At 40.2% G+C, this 18,205-nt stretch overlaps 2 protein-coding genes across 2 annotated transcripts in view; one reads left to right on the top strand and one right to left on the bottom strand.

Moving 5' to 3' along the window:
* PSD (pleckstrin and Sec7 domain containing) overlaps positions 1-3,246 on the top strand; it is a 322,847-nt gene extending 319,601 nt beyond the window's left edge. Inside the window, exon 16 of the mRNA XM_040438419.1 lies at positions 1,763-3,246. Coding sequence (XP_040294353.1) covers positions 1,763-2,008 — 246 coding nt within the window. The 3' untranslated portion in view covers positions 2,009-3,246. The remainder of the gene's footprint in view (positions 1-1,762) is intronic.
* Positions 3,247-13,690: 10,444 nt separating this feature from the next.
* NFKB2 (nuclear factor kappa B subunit 2) overlaps positions 13,691-18,205 on the bottom strand; it is a 76,556-nt gene continuing 72,041 nt past the window's right edge. The window contains exon 22 of the mRNA XM_040435329.1: positions 13,691-15,008. Coding sequence (XP_040291263.1) covers positions 14,857-15,008 — 152 coding nt within the window. The 3' untranslated portion in view covers positions 13,691-14,856. The remainder of the gene's footprint in view (positions 15,009-18,205) is intronic.

Genomic DNA, 18,205 nt, shown 5'->3' with positions numbered 1-18,205 from the left:
CAATTTTAGAAGCATTATACTTACCTGCACTGTCTGTGGCCGTCCGGGCGCTCCTCCTACTGGTAAGTGAAAGGTCTGTGCTATAAGCAATGCGCCGCACAGACCTTTCACTTACCAGTAGGAGGAGCGCCCGGCCGGACACAGACAGCGCAGGTAAGTATAATGCTTCTAAAATTGCTAAGTAGCCATGGCAGCCAGGACTGCAGTAGCGTCTTGGCTGCCATGGTAACCGATCGGAGCCCCAGCGATTAAACTGGGACTCCGATCGGAACTCTCCGCTGCCACCAATGATGGGGGGGGATTTTAATTAGGGGGAGAGGGGAGGCCGCACTGGCCACCAATGAATATAATACTGGGGAGGGAGGCCGCACTGGCCACCAATGAATATAATACTGGGGAGGGAGGGGGGCCGCACTGGCCACCAATGAATTTAAAACTGGGGAGGGAGGGGGGTCTGGCCCCTGCTGCCTGGCAGCACCTGATCTCTTACAGGGGGCTATGATACGCACAATTAACCCCTCAGGTGCGGCACCTGAGGGGTTAATTGTGCGGATCACAGCTCCCTGTAAGAGATCGGGTGCTGCCAGGCAGCAGGGGGCAGTTATGTACACAGTTCTTTTAGTATATTCTAACTTGAAGCGTCCCCATCACCATGGGAACGCCTCTGTGTTAGAATATACTGTCGGATCTGAGTTTTCACATCGTGAAAACTCAGATCTGAAAAAACTGTTATGCAGACGGATCCGTTCTGAACGGATGCAAGCGTTTGCATTATAGGTGCGGATCCGTCTGTGCAGATACCAGACGGATCCGCACCGAACGCAAGTGTGAAAGTAGCCTAAGTTTAAACACTTTTACCCCTCAAGTATCTACCTCTGTCAGTAGTTTTGAAGTAAATTTGACAGATTGACTTTAATGAAAACATGGTAGACCTTTAAATGTTTTACCAGTCTCCAATCCTTGAATTTTTGCAGACAACAAGAGATAGATTGGTGTTCCCGAACTTTTGCACTGAGGAACTAAAATCACTCAGCACAAGAGCTTTAAATGGACTATTAGCACACACATTGGAGATGATCACATGTAGCTTATTAGGGGTGACTGATGGGAAACAACTGCTTTACCCTTATATAACATTATATAACTTATATAACGTTTTCCTCAGTCTGAATAATGCATTGCTAGTGGAATAACATGAATTGTGATCATACTGCTCTAATGAAAATTCTTACTAGTGGACGACACAGTACATCACACCTGGTGTCTACTTTCACACTTGCGGCAGAGTGATCCGGCAAGCAGTTCCGTCGCCGGAACTGCCTGCCGGATCAGGCAATCTGCATGCAAACGGACAGCATTTGTAGACGGATCCGGATGCGGATCTGTTATACAAATGCATTGCAAGAACGGATCCATCTCTCTGGATGCCAGATCCCGACACAATTTCAATGTAAATTAATGCCGGGTCCGGCATTCTGGCAACTGATCCGGAATTTTGCATGCTGCGATGTTTCCTCCCTCCAAAACGCCGTTCAGTGACTCAACTGATGACATCCTGAACGGATTTCTCTCTCATGGAGATAAAACTGATGAGTTATTTTACGGTATTGAGCCCCTATGACGGAACTCAGTGCCGGAAAAGAAAAACGCTAGTGTGAAAGTACCCTAAGGTAGTAACATCATAGGTGTGTAAGTAGATAGTTATAGGATTTCTTGAAAATATAACTTATATATTTCATGTTTAGTTATTTTGCTTTGACAGAAATCCCGATACGGCACTTATGCCATGCTCTTAAGAGCCAAACTGAAAGCGGGCACCGAAGATTTGGAAGCTTTTGAAAACAGCTTATTTGACTCCGCAGAAAATGATGAGGATGGACTTAAAAAGTCACGCTCCAGTCCTTCTCTAAATCTGGACCCTCCTGTCACATCTGCCAAAGCCAAATGCCACGGATCTTCACGAGGCAGCTGCAGAACGACCCACAACAGCAACAGGCAAAAATCCTGAAGTGTCTGCAAGGTAACGTCTTGATTGGTGAAAGAAAAAAAATGAAGGCCCCTCTTTTCTGTGTACGTGGTATGTTGGATTTCAAGCTGGTACCAATAAGTATTGCATGATTTAATACTTTGTTGCCGGTAGGTATTTAGATGGGTTCAGACCTTGAAGGGCTTTGAAAAACAGTGGTGAGATTCCTGGAATGGATGACAAGTTGCACAATCACTATGAGCACTGCCCAAGAGATCTTACGTGTACTGTGCAAGAGGAGAGAACAGCATGTGATTGAAGGCTTTTCAATACGTATTTCTGTATGTCCAGATGTTATGCTCTTTCTTTTTATATATAAGCCATTCAGATCCAGCAGGACCATATTTTTAAATTTTATTAGCATCAACCTACCAAAAAGCAAAATTATTCTGAGAGCATTTCCTTGAGTACCTAAGTGAACTTCCTTATGGAAACATACAGCACATAAACTTTGTTAATCAAATGTTTTTTATGGAGACAACAAAGAGATGAATGCCTCCAGTTCTAAACACACAAAAGGGCAATGTACAGAGTTTCTATTCGTTTTGTATGTTACACCTGCTCAAGCTAAGAAGAGGAGATTATGTGAAGTGACAAGACTCACTAAACAGAACTTAGATTCTAGAAGTTTTTTGGCAAAATGGCTTCTTCATTTTAAGATGGTGCCAATTCTTTACTGGACTCCTCTCTTTTTGTGACAGATTTTTGCACTTTTACTACTTTACTGAATTTGATTGTCATGCTGATATTTTGTAGTATTAATGCTCCTTTTCAGGATTGGGAATTGTTTCGTTTCATGCTAAAGGAAAAAAAAAAAACTATGAATGTCAATTTTCTTTGTAATACTGTATAAGGAAGTTTACCCTTAATGTACAAAGGCAACAAAGACGCAGTGTTCTCTGCATGTGTCAGAAACGTCATGGACTTCTTACCATGAGGCGTTGGACCTGGACAGTCAAAAGTGGATGCAGCTAAAAAAAAATACCAGCAGAATTCCAGTCTATCATGGCTTCTTTGGAGTAAATATACCACAAGGCAATGTAGTTGTATGGGTAGGAATTTGGGACAATTTAAGATCATAGGAGAAACTGCAATTAAAATTGTATGCCAAACTTTTAAGCCATACTATACCACCCAGAATTCTTGGTAGAATAAAAAAACAGCAGTACTAGACTTCAATTAGAGACCAGTTTTTAAGCAGCTCTAGAGGGCTATGAGGTCATAACCAGCTTTGCTCACTTTGCAGCCAACCACATTCATTTAGAAACATTGCGCTTTACCTACATTTTTGGCATTTGTATTTGTGAACTTAGGCTCTTTTGTCAGCTCTTTGGCCTATTTTTCATAATATTACATTTACTACTCTTGATTACAATATTTTTGTGGAAAACCCCCATATGCAATATAATTCAAAATACACCTAAACATTGCATGAACACATCTGTCAAGCTAGAGATGGTGCTTAATGGAAGACCATTTGTACCACATATCATTGAGTCCACCCTAAATATTCTATTACAGTTATTGGCCCTTCTAAATTGTAAGAATATAGGATGCTTCTAGGAAGTGCGAGCACCTCTACGATGCATATGTAGCAACGTCACCGGAGAAGGCTTCAGTTGACGCATCTTCTTAACCTACCTACTACCAGTCAATGATTTTGAAAGATAATCCATTTACTCAAACCACATATGATGCTACTTTTTAGTTGATGTCCTTATTTCCCCATATTAGTTAATTATTTTGGCTGTATTATTTAGGTTTTGGTACTTTTAGATCTTATGTATGTTTCTTACAAGGGCATCATTCCAAAAAATGCTATTACGGAGGAATAATTTATATTTCATGTGGCAAATAACATTTAATCTACTGGAGACATATTTTTTTTCTTATCCAGACATCAAAGTAAATAATTCAGTCTTGTGAATGGCAAACTGCTCATTATCAGTAGAAATTCACTAAAATCAAAGAACTTGGGGCAAAGTACTGCAATCGTTCAATCTGTGTAACTAGAAGCTGTTTATTTAAGAGCCTCTACTCTTACTTTTAGTCATGAATTATTTCCTACGTAATGGAGCACATTTTTGCCAGTTTGACTCCAGTGATAAAGGCAGCATCAGCCATCAGAGTACCAGAGAATGTTCTGGTGGGCCCAGGCTCTGATACCATAGTGGGCCCCAAAAGTCCAGAGAAAAAAAAACCTGCTGCTTTTGGAGATAATAAATTACCACTAGGGTCTATTTCTTTGAATCAAAACCTGTTAGAGTTTATTGATGATATGGAGGTTGGACCCCAAGAATAATTTCCTCTGGTGGGCCCAAGGAACCCCAGTCCAACCCTGAATAAAGGGCAAATACAGTAGTTGGATAATGATTCCTGGATCTGTTTCTGGTAAGGTAGAAACTTCTCTTACTGTATGGTGTTTTGCTGAGTGGCTTTGGCTTTGCTGATCAGCTGATGTCAGTCTTGGATACTTTGGGATAGGTTTAATATTGTCTATGCTTCAGATAATAATTGTTCATAATGTTTTTTGTGAAGTGACAAGAGGCGGTTATTCAGCGGCAATAACATGGGTAAAACCATCTTAATTATATCATGCACATAGTTTACTTCCACAAAGTAATAGAAATCTATTTTCAGCCTAGTAAATCAGAGTTAATACTGTACATTTAGGTGTTGGTAAAGTCACATAGGAGACAACAAAAAATTCCAATATGATAAAATTGATACGATGACGAATGCATGGTTACCTGGTATTGGTTACAATGGGGTAAAGTTACAATGATTTCATCATGACCATGCTTTATTATGTACCGTATCATGTCTGTTCTGTAATTGTTGTTAATATCCTCAATATCATTCTTACGTCTATAATATCAGAAAAGATCAGATGTAATGTGTATATGGCTGACTACTGGTATTGACAGTGAGGGGCAGCATCAGATTTCCTGATTTTGTTTGAGAGCAGTGAATATTTACAATGGCTCTGGGTCTGTAAATGTATTCCTCACTGTTATGGTACAGGAACCATATGTCCCCTAAGGCTCTCAGAATTTGGCTCCTCCCCCTATCCTCCTGAACAAAGTGGCTAAATGTACCTGGTAAAAGTTGGAATGTAAATTACTTTTATTTGTCCGTCCTCCAGTAAGAGCAGGATCGCTGCTATGAAGGTAGATCATACAGAACACTTTCTGTTCATTTTGCTACTATGGCTTATTAGAATTTTATATTTGACATGTTGTTTTTATACATTGTCACATTGTTTATGACATTTTTAAGATCATTTAGTACATTTACCCAAATAACACACAGTGATATCAATACATACTGTGGCAACACATTACACTAAAGAATTGTAACAGTATTATCTGCATCTAGAAACGTGATGCAGAATATGTTCCCCAAGAGAAACAATAATAATTACAGTATGTGACATGTCAGTTTAGTCTTTTACAGATACAGCAGGTGGAATGCAGTGAAAGGCCCACAGTGGTCAAAAGTGAAAGGTATTGGGGGTCATTTACTAAAGACTGCCGTTTCACATGCCAGTCTTAGTTAAAAAAAAAAAAAAAAAAAAGCTGCCAGAGTAATATGCAACCAAATCATTAAGAGGCACAAGCTTCTTAATAAATTTGTTGCTTCCGTAATGTCTTTTTTTTTGCACAAAAGTTGCGATTTTACTGTTTCATACACGTTTTGTAAGTAAATTACATCTAGAGTGTAACGAATATGTTTGATTATGTATTAATTAAAGGTCTCTTCTCTTTACAGCTGAAAGTTATGTAGTCACGTGGGCTAGTAGTAGCAATCATTTCCCTATTTAGGATTTGACCATTTTTTTTATAGCTATTTGGGTTCTTGATATCAACAAATCCCAGAGAGTAGAAGTAATTTTTTTCTCTGTAAAATAAATAATTGACTTGAGATTGTATGAAATAATATGAGACATGAGCATTTCCACTTTAGCTTTTTCAGTGGTGTTCTGCACCTGTGTTTTTTGTGTGTTTTTGCGGTAAAAACACAAGCTCCATCTGAAAGTCTATGAGAAATATTAAGCACAGGGCACACAAGCATTTTAAGGGAGATTTATCAAACTGGTGTAAAGTAGAACTGCCCTAGTTGCCCATAGCAACCAATCCGATTCCTCCTTTCATTTTCCAAAGGAGCTGTGAAAAATGAAAGGTGAAATCTGATTGGTTGCTATGGGCAAATTAGCTAGTTCTATTTTACACCAATTTTGCTAAATCTACTCCTTTGTTTTTACTGCCATCTTTGTTAATTAAGTGGAATTTTTGGGGTCTCTGGCACTTGCAAAATGCAACATGCTGAAATTTTAGCTTTTTTCCCCCCCTATTGTTCTGTTCGTCTCAATCTCTATAGGTAAAAATGCCAGAAAAATAAATGTGGGTCGCCTGGTGATTTAAAAAAAGTGCTGCTACGTCATAAAAACTACCAGCGGCACTGAAAAAAACTATGCGATTTTTCTAGGGCCTTTAATTAATTGTAAAAAAATTAAAAAAACACCAATGCAACCCTTGCAGATTACACGTGTTTTCCCCACTCTGCTTCTCATTTAGAAAAAACACAGCGTAGTACAGTAGACGCAAAGTGAGTGAGATTAGACAAATTTAATGTATACTTTGCTTTTTTTCTGTATGAAAATTGACCTGCCTTGCGGATTTTGAAATGTGTAGGATGTCAAATCCGCATCAAATCTGCACCAAAAACTGAAAGTAGCACATGCATTGTTTGGTGCGGAAATATTTTGAAATTCGCATTAAATACTATGTGGATTTATTGTTTTAAAACTCTCACTTGTGTGCAGGTAGCATATGGGTGTTTGTCAAATGGTTTGCAGTTTTCACTAAGGTTAAGTATTGCATTGTCTAAAGTGGAGGATTGATTATAAAATGTAGAAATTTCACATCCCATTTGAAATGTTCCCTATGAAAACAAAGCAAACCTAACATCCCATTATGATTTCCTGTATTTTGTAGCAAATTAGTTGATCTGAGCCCACAATACAATAGATTAAGGTTCTACTTGCACCTACTGCCCATCTAAGGCCAGACACACACGAGTGAGTTCAGTGCAGGAAACTTGCAGCGTTTGTCGAGTTCCCATTCTGACCTCTGTTTTTCTTAAAGGATCTCACAGCGTTATGATGATTTATAAAGATGTATGTCCATATAAAACCTGTAATCTATTGAATTATATTGACAGCATCATGTCACTGTAAATCACTAGATTCCAGGTCTCACAGGGAGACACAGCTTTAGAAATCATTATAAAGTCTCATGCACACGGCTGTTGCAGGGCCGTGCACGTATTGCAGCCTGCAAACAGCGGGTCCGCAGTATGCGGGCAGCGGCCATGTGCTCACTGCATAACGGATGCAGACCCATTCACTTGACAGAGTGCTTCCTTCGCACAGATGCAGACGGATCACAGACCCATTCAAGTTGAATGGGTCTGGATCCGTCGCGGAATCCGCACGGATGTTGCCCATGCATTGCATTCAGAGGAGCAGAGGTCAGAACGGGAATTCATACCAACACACACTGCGAGCTTCTCGCACTGAATTTGCACAGGTGTCTGGCCTAATACTTTCTGACTGAATTGGTATCATGTGTCCGCAGTTTATTGCACACACTGCTGTACGAGAGTACATTTTTTTAAACTATTTTATAATGGCTAATAATAAGCATATCAGTTTCACCACTCAGATATCTCTTGACGGTTCGTAATGTATGTAGTCAATGGGAAAATACACAAAATAGGCATTTTATAAAGATGTGTTGCATAGGTAATAACCAAGGCTAATTATTTGTTTTTATTTTATGCCAAAGCAGTAGCTTAGTATAATGGATAGTCAACGTGCAGTGGGGTCACAGAGTACATGTCGCCCACATGTAGTGTTTGTAAATTGTTGCAGGTATACTTTTATATTTGTATGGTATGGAGCCTGTCATGTGCAGAGAAATTTATCAATCTATTCTACTTATAGCAAGTATACCAATACCCTTGGTCCCACTGATTTCATGAAATGTAATTGAGTTTAATTGTATAACCTCAGTGGCTGCCCTCACTACACCCATTCAGCACTTACAAACGTTTGCCAACCGTTGTATTACACTGAACCATGATTACAGTTACATGGCTGCAGAGTTTACCAGCGCATACAAGAGGTTTTAGGCAGAGTGATTTTAGTATATTTGCAGGGCACATGAAAGCAGTATTATTTAGGGAATACACTAGGATAATGGGGATTGATGGCACATCCCATACCCTTCACCCAGTTTCTGTAATCGCTTTGTGACAGATGTACTTAAGATTCTATTTTTTATATTTGTGGTTTTGATATGTAATTCTTCTCCTCTATCGTGAAGTCTGTAAGAATAAAAAAACATCAAATGTAGGCAGAATGTGTTTATTATGTTGCGTTGTGGCATTTTTGAAATGGAGGATGGCAATAGATGTAATTGTATGTGGAGTTTAATGTCTAGTGGCTAAGGGAAGAAGTATAGTTTGATAAATTAAAAAAGTAATTGACTGAGTATATGTTGCTATGTATTTACCAGGACAATGTACCGGTAATCAACCCAACTCATTATAATTATTAAATAAGAAATATTAAAAAAACAATACTCACACATGTCTTACTCTGGATCTGGCTCCAATGCAACTTTAAGTGCTGCAGAATCATAGAAAATCTTTACAAAAGGTAAAGTAAATGAAATAATCTATTATAACCTTTACGTTAAGACAATCTGTAGTAAAGTAACTGATTGGGGGACATTTATGCTCCTACTGTGGCATAAAAAAGTTGCAAATTATAGCACACCTTATTTGCGACTTTTTCAGCTTACTTTTTTGCAGTGAAGATATAAGGGGTGGGCTAAGCGGGAGCGGCGGGGCTTCCACCACTTGCGCCAGAAACTGGTGTAAGTTAAAGCTCAAGTCAACACCAGCTCCTGGCTGGCATAGACTTCAGTTTCTGGTGCATAGAGGACCAGAGATGCACCTAATATACAGGTGAAACTCGGAAAATTAGAATATTGTGCAAAAGTTAATTTATTTCAGTAATGTAACTTAAAAGGAATTCCATTAATGCAACTTAAAATTAGAATATTGTGAAAAGGTTCAATATTCTAGGCTCAAAGTGTCACACTAATTAATCCATTTCCCCTGAGCAAAGGGTACCTGAGATTGTGACTTTGGGGTTTCATTAGCTATAAGCCATAATCATCCAAATTATAACAAATAAAGGCTTGAAATATCTCGCTTTCCATGTAATGAGTCTATCTCATATATTTAGTTTCACCTTTTAAGTTGCATTACTGAAATAAATTAACTTTGCACGATATTCTAATTTTTCATGTTTCACCTGTATTAAAAGGCCTCTTAATAAATTAGGCGCATCTTACTCCAGCACAGGGGGACCAAGACTGGCGTATGGGAACGCCAGTCTTCATAAATGTCCCCAATTGCTATTTGTTTCTCACAAGTATACAAGGGTGCCGAGGTCTGGTAGCAGTAGCAGGGGGTTCAAAAGGCCCATCTACCAAATACATGGCACATAATAGGTGGAGGATAGGTTACAGATTTTACATTGGACCAAGAAGTTTTTAAGTTGCTACTTTGCCGATAGTTAAGACCTAACTGGGCAGACAATGTACAATTTGTGTAAGGAGGTGTCAAAGAAGGACAGGCACATGCATACAACACCAATGTTATATCCTTTTTATTTTACAGAATAGTCATACAATATCCCATATATTACAGAAACGACACATCCCTGGATTCTTCCTAAAAAAAATACCCCCTATGTACCCACAAAATATAATAGTATATTTACATGGTATTTTATTGATTTATGCATCTCTTGGCCAGTACAGTAGCCTTAGTATATTTTGGCATTCTATATAATCCCATTCTGACCCCACTCTATGTCTTTTGTTCTGATCACTAGTGGTACAGTCTGTCTCTGAAATGCTATTACCTCTCAGGTTGCCAAGCATCAGCACAACCCTGAATGCAATACTCAATTCCAGTAGGGAAGAGAAGACAGATGCTCACAATCACACTGTTCTTTCAATTTTCCAGATTACTGCTTCAGCAATTTATTATGTTTCTGAAGAATTATTTAATGTATTCTCAGAAGAAGAAGAATTGCGTTAATAGAAGAGGCCAGGAAATAAATTCATATTAATTCATAATTGGGTACAAGAAGGCACTAACAATGATGGCCATACAGCAAGGAACCAGAAAGGCACTTGTCTGCTAGTCCTGTGTTTTGTATGTAGGACATATTGAGCATATGGGTGCTACCACACGTTCAGGTTGTTTTATGCAGTTTTGAAGCCAAAATCATGAGTGGATCATAAAAGGAAAGAAAGTGTTGAGGACAGATATCCCTTCTCTTTTTTTTTTTTTTATCTACTCCTCGTTTTGGCTGCAAAAAACTGTATAAAAAACCTGAGCATGTTGTTGTCCCCTTGTGTGTGTTGTATTCCTTTGGATTGCAGCTGTGATCTATCAGTAGTGCTACAGAAAATCACATTATAGCGTTATACGTTACGCTCCGTTCTGGGGCATATGTTTTGCGTTCATTTCACTTTTCGTAAAACATATTTTGTGTTTGGGTGTGTATTTTTTTTTAGCATTTTTATTTCTTTCTATTAAAAAGGCTTTGTATATAGTGCATTTCATGATGCACTATAGATTTTAAAGTACCATCTGACTGAATAAAAGAAAATGGTGAAAATAAAATATTGACCTGCCCCAAAAAAACAAAACTGTGTACAACAATCAAAAAAGAGTTGCCTGGGATTAAAAGAAAGTTTGATTTCCCAAGAAACAGCTCAGCCCTGCTATGCTATAGACAAGAGTGGAGCTGTTTCTTTAAATATATTAAGGACACTGCTGATAGGCCCTCTAAACTCTAATGCAGCATAATTATATAGTGGTTTATAGTAATTCTCCACTGAAGCATTAATTACAGTGTAAGGCCTCATGCACACGACCATTCTGTTTTTTGCGGTCCGCAAACCACAGATCCGCAAAAATCTGAAGCCGCCCGTGTGCCTTCCGCAATTTGCGGAACGGAACAGGGGGCCTATTGTAGAAATGCCTATTCTTGTCCGCAAAACAGACAAGAATAGGACATGTTATATATTTTTTGCGGGGCCACGGAACGGACAGCACACGGAGTGCTGTCTGCATCTTTTGTGGCCCCATTGAAGTGAATGGGTCTGTATCCAAGCCGCCAAAACTGCGGCTCGGATGCAGACCAAAACAACGGCCGTGTGCATGAGGCCTTAACCAGGGGTCAGCAACCTCCCCCCTCCAGGTGTTGTGAAACTACATCTCCCATCATGCACACTTGCGTGGCTGTTCTCTGAACTCCCACCAGTGAAAGGAGCATGCTGGGACTTGTAGTTTCACAACAGCTGGAGTGCCGAAGGTTGCTGATCCCTGGTATAAACCATTGTGCAAAATCTTATACACCTGGGACTCTCCTGCCGCACCAGCGAGTATGACTGCACACATTTCAGGCTAAGAAAACATTTGGGAACCTTTGCTGACACTTAGATGACTCTGTTGAGACCTGCCAGGCTGGTCACCTACATAAAGGTCACACTCCCTGAGTACACAGGTGACAGCGAGCAGGGGGGGGTGAGACTGGATGCCATATACAATACATTCTCTAGTTATAAGCAATCTAATATTATATACATGTGTAAACCAGTTTGCCACTTAATTCTCGATGCTTAGAAAATCTACATATGTTCTTCCGAAGTTAAATAGGAGATTAAAGAACTTGGTATTTTCTTTACCTATTCCTATTTAGCTTCCTTTCTTGCCTTGAGAATTGGTTATAATGCTAGTTAATCTTATGAATTGCACGTTCAAACAGCCTTGGACTCTCGGTACATATCACACAAGTTTCAGCAACTCTGCTTTGTATATTCTAATTATTTTATTTACCTTTAAGCTCATTGCTTAGTTTTTTGTGAGCATGGTTTTCCATTTCTTCTTCTGCTTTGGGACATTAAAATGTTAAATTTGTCCTATAGCACCAAAATACTAAATGGGATTGTATTTTGCCTGCCCCTCTCTAATCCTCTAGCCTTTTTTTTTGGAGGTCATGGCGGACCACAAGATTTACCCCTGCCACTGGCACAGTCTGACAGCTAGGGATATGTTATTGGCTGCTTATGCTTTCCTTGAAGATTATGTCATATGTATCTTTAATTCATTCTAAACATGGTTAATAAAATCTTTCAATGTTTTCTGTTTCCCTTCTGTAATTCTGGTTGATTGCAAGTCATGCACCCAAGATATGCCAAACTGTTTTCAGTTTTATTTTCCATACATCTATTAAATTAAAATGATTCTTCGCATGTAATGTGTAATGGTGTTTATTTACGTTAGGACTGCCTTCTAGAGGGCACTATGGGATTAGTAGGACCCAGGACACACTTAGCATTTATTTTTTTTTGCCAAAACTAGAATTGGAGTCTACAGGGAGAAGACGTATGATTGAAACCTTTACACAGGTGAGTGTACATGTGCTTCATGTATATTTAGGCCTCATGTACATGACCGTATGTATTTTTCTGTCGGCAAAACACGGATCCGCAAAATACATATGATGTCTGTGTGATGTCCATGTTGCAGCCAGTATTTTTGCGGATCCATTTAATTCAATGGGTCCGTGGTCTGCATTTTGTGGCCAAGAATAGTGGTAATGTTATTCTGACCTTACCTGGCTGGCCTTCATTTCCACTTTAGTACATGTCTTATAAAGGTAATATTCAGTCACAAAACACTGATGTGGCACCAACTGCAAAGCTGACACCTTAGTAAAACAGCTGGGACATTTGACAGATGTTACTCAAGGGCTCATGCACACGAGTGTGTGTGCCCCGGGCTGCTCATTGCAATAGCGGTCCGCAATGCACGCGCACCGTCCGTTTAGGACATGTTCTATTTTTTGTGGTGCGGAGGTACGGACTGAAATCCCGCGGAAGCGCTTTGTAGTGCCCCGCACCCCACTTTGAGGATTGCAGACCTATTCAAGTTAATGATACGGAGTGCACACAGCCGATGCCGTATATATTGGAGACCTGCTGTTTGCAGGCCACAATACAGGCATGGGGCACACACGATCGTGTGCATGAGCCATAACTGTCATTTTCAGGACCCCACCACATTTGGGCTGATTTACTAATACAGTCATATTATAAGACAGTAAATTTAACACTGGACATAGTCAAACACTGTGCCAGATTCACAGTGGCTGATGATCTGGTGCACGTTTAGACTGTCTAGTCTAATTTTACAACACCTTAGGCTTAAGCTACTTTCACACTAGCGTTTTAGTTTTCCAGTATTGAGATCCGTCATAGGGGCTCAATACCGGAAAAAAAACCCGCTTCAGTTTTGTCCCCATTTATTGTTAATGGGGACAAAACTGAACTGAACAGAATGGAATGCTCCAAAATGCATTCCGTTCCGTTTACTTGCGTTCCCATACCGGAGAGCAAACCGCAACATGTTGTAGTTTGCTTTCTATCCTGGGATGCAGAGCAAGACGGATCCGGTATAACCCCCAATGCAAGTCAATGGGGACGGATCTGTTTTCTCTGCCACAATAGAAAACAGATCCGTCCCCCATTGACTTTCAGTTGAGTTCATGACGGATCCGTCTTGGCAATGTTATAGATAATACAACCGGATCAGTTCATAACGAATGCAGATGGTTGCACTGTCAGTAACAGAAGCGTTTTTGCTGAACCCTGCCGGATCCAGTAAAAACTCTAGTGTAAAAGTAGCCTTAGTTTTCTCTGAAAATACCCAAATTTTTTGGAGCATGCTGGCACATTTAGCCATGCCCCTTTCCACTGAGCCACAACTGTTGTTGGTCAAACTGGAAAATGTGTTTAAAAGGTTAATAAACATGGTAAAAGGCATGTAATCCAGTTTGTGCATGCAAATTGGGCCACACTTCTGCTGCATTTCTGTAGAGTCTGCAATAACATCTTTCATACCGGAAATGCAGACATAAATTTGCCTATAAAACTTACAAATGTCTCACATATAAAATACCGTATATTTATTTGTAATAAAAACAGACCTTTAAATAACATAACGCGTGAACAAAGTAGAGTTTAGAACAGTGGGGGAGATTTACCAAACTGGTCTAAAGTAGAACTGGCTTTGTTGCCCATAGCAACCAGATTTCATTTTCCAAAGGAGCTGTGAGTAATGAAAGGTGGAATCTGATTGGTTGCTATGGGCAACTAAGCCAGTTCTACTTTAGACCAGTGTGCTTCCCGTATCTCCAAGCTGCTGTGAAACTACAACTCCCAGCATGCCCTGATAGTGGCTGCCAGCACATGCAGGCATGGATTTGAATATTCACAACAGCTGGAGAGCCACAGGTTTAGAAGATAATGTGAACTAGCACACGGGGATAACATGATCAACAATTTACTTTCCTTGATTCACTTATCAGTATTTGAAGAAAAGGAATTTCACATATTTCATGTACCCAGTCTATGTGTACAACTCCAGACTCCTAAACAGTTGTTTGCCTTGGGTTTTGTCATCATTCACTGCTCTTCTGAATATGACCACATAGCAAGATGCTTAAGGGGTATGCAAAGGCAGAAAAGTATTCATCAGAATAATTTTGGATTGCGATTTTATGATGTATTCTAGATTATAACCAACTGCATCACTTGGAAAGAACTAATCCATGGTTCATCCCATCATCAATAGATCTCCTATATCAAAGAGTTTATCATTATCAGGTCCATGGTTTATTGCCCACTCGCTGGTTCTGTCCTTTTTGCTAGTTCTTGTTCTGGACGCAACCTTGTGGATCCCATGGGGGAAGGCTTCTGAGGCTCAGAACCTGTAGATTGTTCATTGTCCACAGACTGGCTCCCATATGCACTGTCAACCTTTGGCTCTATAAATGAAAACACCCACAGTCAGCAACCAGGTTTATAACTGAAAGGATGCTCTTCTCCCACCACTTAGGCTAGGGCTACATGGCGACACTGATCAGACCCAGGATCCAAAAGGGATTGCAGTGGGAGTAGCAAAAAATCCAACTCTGCTGGATTTATTGCGACTCGCGCTGCAAGCCCATCCATTTTTGTGGGATCACCACACAACCATATTCATGAAGGGTAAGTTCTCAAAGAAAATAGTCACGCAGAAGTGCCTGTGTCTAGAACTACTACATTTTTGGAAGAAATGATTGAGCCCTGAATTCCAGAATTCTGCTTTCTCAACAGGACTTTTGCATCTTTTTGGACTGCAAAATGTGTGACTTTATACATTTTTACATCACTCACTCCAGTTTTGAAAAGTGGGTGGGAAAGTGGATGTGGTTAGTTATGTTAGTTTAACTCCAGATTTAACACTGCGAGTTTTTTTTAAGTCTCAAAAAAATAGTCTGAAACCCACTGCAGTAGGGGAGTGGTTTAAAAAACTGGAGTATCTTTACTAGACAAAAAGTGTTCAGTTTAAAGATGAGCCCATTGACATGTGACATCAGACTCCAACAAACCTGACTTTAAATATTCTCGCAATTAAAGGGGTTTCTGGGATTTTGATATTGATGAACCAGTGGCTCAGGGCTCAGTAGTTAGCACTGGTGCCTCATATCGCTAGGTCCTTGATTTGAATCTGACCAAGGATAACATCTGCATGGACACCATACACAACGACACTGATGATAATGTCCGATCAGATTTTTGAAGAGGTCGTGGTGCTCCGCTGTGGCCTCCTCACAGCTGTGCTTGGTACTTCAACTCATTCACTTGAATGGGATTGAGATGCGCCAAGGCCATGGGACCAATGAACGTGACATCACAAGCATAGGAAGAGGTTACAGGCACGTTTATTTGTAGGGGTTATGCCATCTGATTATGTATGAGTCTGACATATCCACAGAATATGCCATGAATGTGTGATGGGTATGGGTCATGCACCTATTTTTATGTATATGGTATATCACATGAATATCCTTTAAATATCCACATGGGACAACCCCTTGAATTGGATTTGTGGGGAATTGTGGGAAACTCTTTAAGGCCTCTTGCACGGGTGTTGTTCCGGGGGCATTCCGCATCACGGATGCGGACCCATTCACTTCAATTGGTCCGCAAATCTGGAGATGCGGAACGGAAGCACTACGGAGTGCTTCCATGGGGTTTCGTCCCGTATTTCTGTTCCGCAAAAGGATAGAACATGTACTATCTTTTTGCGGAACGACCGGATCGCAGACCCATTAAAGTGAATGGGTCCGCGATCCGCTGCGGCTTCCCCACGGACTGTGCTCGTGCATTGCGGCCCGCATTTTGCCGGCCGCAGCACGACCACGTTCGTGTGCAAAAGGCCTTACTTTGTGTCTAGTGGTTCATCATGGGAATGCAGCTTGTGAGACTGCATTTAAACATCTTCTTTATTTAAGATCTTTGATTTCAAGAAATGCTAATGTCTGTGCAGTTTACAAAAATAGGTGGAGAAAACTTGTATCAGGCTGTCCTGATATCATAGAAGCAGCCGAGTAGTTACCACTGGGGAATAGAAACATATTTTAATGAAGCAGATCAATAAACTTTGAGGAGAATCTTCTCTTTAACATGCAAAAAAAAAAAAAACATGCTTCTTGTCTCTGGGCAACGGTTGGGCTGACAAATGGTTTTGGAGATGCATTTACAATGGAATATACTTTGAACATACAATTACTGCTGCTGAACTTTATATTTCACTATAACTACTGCCATCCTACAATGTAGATTAATCCAAAGAATGATGAGTTTGTATAACGTGTAGAAATCCTATGCATTAAAGGGGTTTTGCCATCACAGACAATGGGGGCATATCGCTAGGGACCCGCACCTACACGGAGAACGGAGCGGGGAAAGCCACCCTCCATTCATTTCTAAGGGGCTGTCAGCCCCTTAGAAATGAATGAGAGCAGGGGCCGCGCATGCGCTCCCATTTACTTGTATGGGAGCAGCGCTTGGTGGTGGCCAGACCACCGTGGTCCTCCAGTCATAACTCTACCCACTCCATTCTTGTTGTAGGTGCGGGTCCCAGAGGTGGGACCCGCACCTATCAGACAATGGGGGCATATCCTAGCGATATGCCCCCATTGTCTGTGATGGGAATACCCCTTTAAGTCCACTCCCAATGTACATCTATAGCCTGAATTGCTTTCCAAGTGACAGTAGAAGTGGACAAAGTCTAATTCCCTGTTGCTCCTCTCCCAGCATCAACAGCGTAATACAGACTGTACACAGCTGAGATGCTGTCATAATGACTGCTCTCCTTGTGCATTTATTCGGCTGACAGTATTATCCAGCTGCTCTACCCTATTACTCAGTTTGCTGTTGCTTGTAAAGGAAGTAATTCAGGCTTTTAAGGAACCACTCATTGTGCAAATCAAACTGAAAAGAAACTAGACTTTTGCCAGTTAAACAGTGAGATAGGAATTGTGTTCTATGAAAACCATTTTCATGATTTCTCTTTCATTTTATGTTTTCCCTCTAGAAATCGTTTCTCAGAAATCTTTGGGGAGACTTTATCATGACAGTGATATCAGAAGTCTGCGTTGGCGTACTTTGCGTCAAATTTATCAAACGATTATTTGTTAAATTTGGCTAATCTTTAAACCTAATATTTTTCTCTAGAAATGTTACTACAGCTTTCTGCCCCACCCCCTACTGAAGTGGCTTTGGGACTTTTTTGCAACATTTCAAATAAGACTTAGTCATAAATCTCATGAATGAAACTCATTAACATAGCTAACCACGACCACTTTTCAAATTGCGTGAGTGTCACAAAAATTCTGCACGTGTGGACTTAAAAAGACACGTAAGCCCTATTTTGTGACTTTCTGAAGACAGAATTCGGGAGTGCAGGGCTTGTTGAATTCCCCCCATTGAGTGTTCCACAACTAATGAAATTGTGTGCATTAACCTCTGTGTACTATCAAGGACAAGCTGGTACATGATGGGCATTTCCAATAGCAATTTCAACTGAAGCGGTCTACGTAATGTGAATGTTAGCTGAGCAACATTTACGGATGCCGCGGTCAGTTTTGTGTATGCATAATCAAGTGTAGACTACAACTATCATTTATTATTGCTC

Source organism: Bufo bufo, chromosome 6 (genome assembly GCF_905171765.1).
Source record: "Bufo bufo chromosome 6, aBufBuf1.1, whole genome shotgun sequence".
Classification (NCBI taxonomy): domain Eukaryota; kingdom Metazoa; phylum Chordata; class Amphibia; order Anura; family Bufonidae; genus Bufo; species Bufo bufo.
Note: the sequence above shows the minus strand (reverse complement) of the source record. Positions and strands in the feature narration are given on the sequence as shown.